This window comes from Oncorhynchus nerka, unplaced genomic scaffold, assembly GCF_034236695.1.
Source record: "Oncorhynchus nerka isolate Pitt River unplaced genomic scaffold, Oner_Uvic_2.0 unplaced_scaffold_1151, whole genome shotgun sequence".
NCBI lineage: Eukaryota > Metazoa > Chordata > Actinopteri > Salmoniformes > Salmonidae > Oncorhynchus > Oncorhynchus nerka.
In genome coordinates, this window is record NW_027040184.1 from 42501 (window position 1) to 47789 (window position 5289).

Sequence of the window (5289 nt, forward strand, 5' to 3'; positions counted from 1 at the left end):
TATATAGTCTGCCAATGAGGTCAGATAAAACCCCCACTAATTTATAATATCTTATATAGTCTGCCAATGACGTCAGATAAAACCCCCACTAATTTATAATATCTTATATAGTCTGCCAATGAAGTCAGATAAAACCCCCACTAATTTATAATATCTTATATAGTCTGCCAATGACGTCAGATAAAACCCCCACTAATTTATAATATCTAATGAGGTCAGATAAAAACCCCACTAATTTATAATATCTTATGACGTTAGATAAAACCCCCACTAATTTATAATATCTAATGAGGTCAGATAAAACCCCCACTAATTTATAATATCTTATGACGTCAGATAAAACCCCACTAATTTATAATATCTAATGACGTTAGATAAAACCCCCACTAATTTATAATATCTTATATAGTCTGCCAATGAGGTCAGATAAAACCCCCACTAATTTATAATATCTAATGACGTTAGATAAAACCCCCACTAATTTATAATATCTAATGACGTTAGATAAAACCCCCACTAATTTATAATATCTTATATAGTCTGCCAATGAGGTCAGATAAAACCCCCACTAATTTATCAAATCTAATGACGTCAGATAAAACCCCCACTAATTTATAATATCTAATGACGTCAGATAAAACCCCCACTAATTTATAATATCTAATGACGTCAGATAAAACCCCCACTAATTTATAAAATCTAATGACGTCAGATAAAAACCCCACTAATTTATAAAATCTAATGACGTCAGATAAAACCCCCACTAATTTATAATATCTTATGACGTCAGATAAAACCCCCACTAATTTATAATATCTTATATAGTCTGCCAATGAGGTCAGATAAAACCCCCACTAATTTATAATATCTTATATAGTCTGCCAATGACGTCAGATAAAACCCCCACTAATTTATAATATCTAATGACGTCAGATAAAACCCCCACTAATTTATAAAATCTAATGACGTCAGATAAAACCCCCACTAATTTATAATATCTAATGACGTCAGATAAAACCCCCACTAATTTATAAAATCTAATGACGTCAGATAAAACCCCCACTAATTTATAATATCTAATGACGTCAGATAAAACCCCCACTAATTTATAATATCTTATATAGTCTGCCAATGACGTCATATAATACCCCACTAATTTATAATATCTAATGACGCCAGATAAAACCCCCACTAATTTATAATATCTTATATAGTCTGCCAATGACGTTAGATAAAACACCCACTAATTTATAATATCTTATATAGTCTGCCAATGAAGTCAGATAAAACCCCCACTAATCTATAATATCTAATGACGTCAGATAAAACCCCCACTAATTTATAATATCTAATGACGTCAGATAAAACCCCCACTAATTTATAATATCTTATATAGTCTGCCAATGACGTCAGATAAAACCCCCACTAATTTATAATATCTTATATAGTCTGCCAATGAGGTCAGATAAAACCCCCACTAATTTATAATATCTTATATAGTCTGCCAATGACGTCAGATAAAACCCCCACTAATTTATAATATCTAATGACGTTAGATAAAACCCCCACTAATTTATAATATCTAATGACGTCAGATAAAACCCCCACTAATTTATAATATCTAATGACGTCAGATAAAACCCCCACTAATTTATAATATCTAATGACGTCAGATAAAACCCCCACTAATTTATAAAATCTAATGACGTCAGATAAAACCCCCACTAATTTATAATATCTAATGACGTCAGATAAAACCCCCACTAATTTATAATATCTTATATAGTCTGCCAATGACGTCATATAATACCCCCACTAATTTATAATATCTAATGACGTCAGATAAAACCCCCACTAATTTATAATATCTTATATAGTCTGCCAATGACGTTAGATAAAACACCCACTAATTTATAATATCTTATATAGTCTGCCAATGAAGTCAGATAAAACCCCCACTAATCTATAATATCTAATGACGTCAGATAAAACCCCCACTAATTTATAATATCTAATGACGTCAGATAAAACCCCCACTAATTTATAATATCTTATATAGTCTGCCAATGACGTCAGATAAAACCCCCACTAATTTATAATATCTTATATAGTCTGCCAATGAGGTCAGATAAAACCCCCACTAATTTATAATATCTTATATAGTCTGCCAATGACGTCAGATAAAACCCCCACTAATTTATAATATCTAATGACGTCAGATAAAAACCCCACTAATTTATAATATCTAATGACGTCAGATAAAACCCCCACTAATTTATAATATCTAATGACGTCAGATAAAACCCCCACTAATTTATAATATCTTATGACGTCAGATAAAACCCCCACTAATTTATAAAATCTAATGACGTCAGATAAAACCCCAACTAATTTATAATATCTTATGACGTCAGATAAAACCCCCACTAATTTATAATATCTTATATAGTCTGCCAATGACGTCAGATAAAACCCCCACTAATCTATAATATCTAATGACGTCAGATAAAACCCCCACTAATTTATAATATCTAATGACGTCAGGTAAAACCCCCACTAATTTATAATATCTTATATAGTCTGCCAATGAGGTCAGATAAAACCCCCACTAATTTATCAAATCTAATGACGTCAGATAAAACCCCCACTAATTTATAATATCTTATATAGTCTGCCAATGAGGTCAGATAAAACCCCCACTAATTTATAATATCTAATGACGTTAGATAAAACCCCCACTAATTTATAATATCTTATGACGTCAGATAAAACCCCCACTAATTTATAATATCTTATATAGTCTGACAATGACGCCAGATAAAACCCCACTAATCTATAATATCTAATGACGTCAGATAAAACCCCACTAATTTATAATATCTAATGACGTCAGGTAAAACCCCCACTAATTTATAATATCTTATATAGTCTGCCAATGAGGTCAGATAAAACCCCCACTAATTTATCAAATCTAATGACGTCAGATAAAACCCCCACTAATTTATAATATCTTATATAGTCTGCCAATGAGGTCAGATAAAACCCCCACTAATTTATAATATCTAATGACGTTAGATAAAACCCCCACTAATTTATAATATCTAATGACGTCAGATAAAACCCCCACTAATTTATAATATCTAATGACGTCAGATAAAACCCCCACTAATTTATAATATCTCATCAAGGTTATAAGAAAACCCCCACTAATTTATAATATCTAATGACGTCAGATAAAACCCCCACTAATTTATAATATCTAATGACGTCAGGTAAAACCCCCACTAATTTATAATATCTAATGACGTCAGATAAAACCCCCACTAATTTATAATATCTAATGACGTCAGATAAAACCCCACTAATTTATAATATCTAATGACGTCAGATAAAACCCCACTAATTTATAATATCCAATGACGTCAGATAATACCCCCACTAATTTATAATATCTTATATAGTCTGCCAATGACGTCAGATAAAACCCCCACTAATTTATAATATCTTATATAGTCTGCCAATGAAGTCAGATAAAACCCCCACTAATCTATAATATCTAATGACGTCAGATAAAACCCCCACTAATTTATAATATCTTATGACGTCAGATAAAACCCCCACTAATTTATAATATCTTATATAGTCTGCCAATGACGTCAGATAAAACCCCCACTAATTTATAATATCTTATATAGTCTGCCAATGACGTCAGATAATACCCCCACTAATTTATAATATCTTATGACGTCAGATAAAACCCCCACTAATTTATAATATCTTATATAGTCTGCCAATGACGTCAGATAATACCCCCACTAATTTATAATATCTAATGACGTTAGATAATACCCCCACTAATTTATAAAATCTAATGACGTCAGATAAAACCCCCACTAATTTATAATATCTTATATAGTCTGCCAATGACGTCAGATAAAACCCCCACTAATTTATAATATCTAATGACGTTAGATAAAACCCCCACTAATTTATAATATCTTATATAGTCTGCTAATGACGTCAGATAAAACCCCCACTAATTTATAATATCTTATATAGTCTGCCAATGACGTCAGATAAAACCCCCACTAATTTATAATATCTTATATAGTCTGCCAATGACGTCAGATAAAACCCCCACTAATTTAAAACCCCATCACTCATTATGAGATATTTAGGCTTCTTTAGATTTCACATTTGTCTTTTCTGATTGGCTAATGTTGTTGTCTGTCTTATTTTGACTGGTTGTGATTGGTTAATTGTTGTTTCATCCCCCAGCCATCGAGGATAAAGGGTCCGATTGGCCACTACACAGACCAAGGGGCGGAGCCTCTGGTTCACTGTGTACGACTCCTCTCTGCCTCCTTCCTGCTGACTGGACAGAAGAATGGTACGAGTCTGAGAGGTGTCTCTGACCTGTGTGTGTCTCTGACCTGTGTGTGTCTCTGACCTGTGTGTGTCTCTGACCTGTGTGTGTCTCTGACCTGTGTGTGTCTCTGACCTGTGTGTGTCTCTGACCGTCTCTGACCTGTGTCTGTCTCTGACCTGTGTGTGTCTCTGACCTGTGTGTGTCTCTGACCTGTGTGTGTCTCTGACCTGTGTGTGTCTCTGACCTGTGTGTGTCTCTGACCTGTGTGTGTCTCTGACCTGTGTGTCTCTGACCTGTGTGTGTCTCTGACCTGTGTGTGTCTCTGACCTGTGTGTCTCTGACCTGTGTGTCTCTGACCTGTGTGTGTCTCTGACCTGTGTGTGTCTCTGACCTGTGTCTCTCTGACCTGTGTGTGTCTCTGACCTGTGTGTGTCTCTGACCTGTGTGTGTCTCTGACCTGTGTGTGTGTGACCTGTGCCTGTCTCTGACCTGTGTGTGTGTGTCTCTGACCTGTGTGTGTTTGTCTCTGACCTGTGTGTGTGTTTGTCTCTGACCTGTGTGTGTTTGTCTCTGACCTGTGTGTGTTTGTCTCTGACCTGTGTGTGTCTCTGACCTGTGTGTGTGTGTCTCTGACCTGTGTGTGTTTGTCTCTGACCTGTGTGTGTGTCTCTCTGGCCTGTGTGTGTGTCTCTCTGACCTGTGTGTGTCTCTGACCTGTGTGTGTCTCTGACCTGTGCCTGTCTCTGACCTGTGTGTGTCTCTGACCTGTGTGTGTGTGACCTGTGTGTGTGTGACCTGTGTGTGTGTGACCTGTGTGTGTGTGACCTGTGTGTGTTTGTCTCTGACCTGTGTGTGTTTGTCTCTGACCTGTGTGTGTCTCTGACCTGTGTGTGTCTCTGACCTGTGTGTCTCTGACCTGT

General features: G+C 35.5%; 1 protein-coding gene across 1 annotated transcript in view; it reads left to right on the forward strand.

Annotated features, from left to right (window-relative positions):
• The window catches only part of LOC115119814 (huntingtin-like), a 20017-nt gene extending 15568 nt beyond the window's left edge, over positions 1-4449 (forward strand). The window contains exon 8 of the mRNA XM_065016111.1: positions 4279-4449. Within this exon, the coding sequence (XP_064872183.1) occupies positions 4279-4449 (171 nt within the window). The remainder of the gene's footprint in view (positions 1-4278) is intronic.
• The last annotated feature ends 840 nt before the right edge of the window (positions 4450-5289 follow it).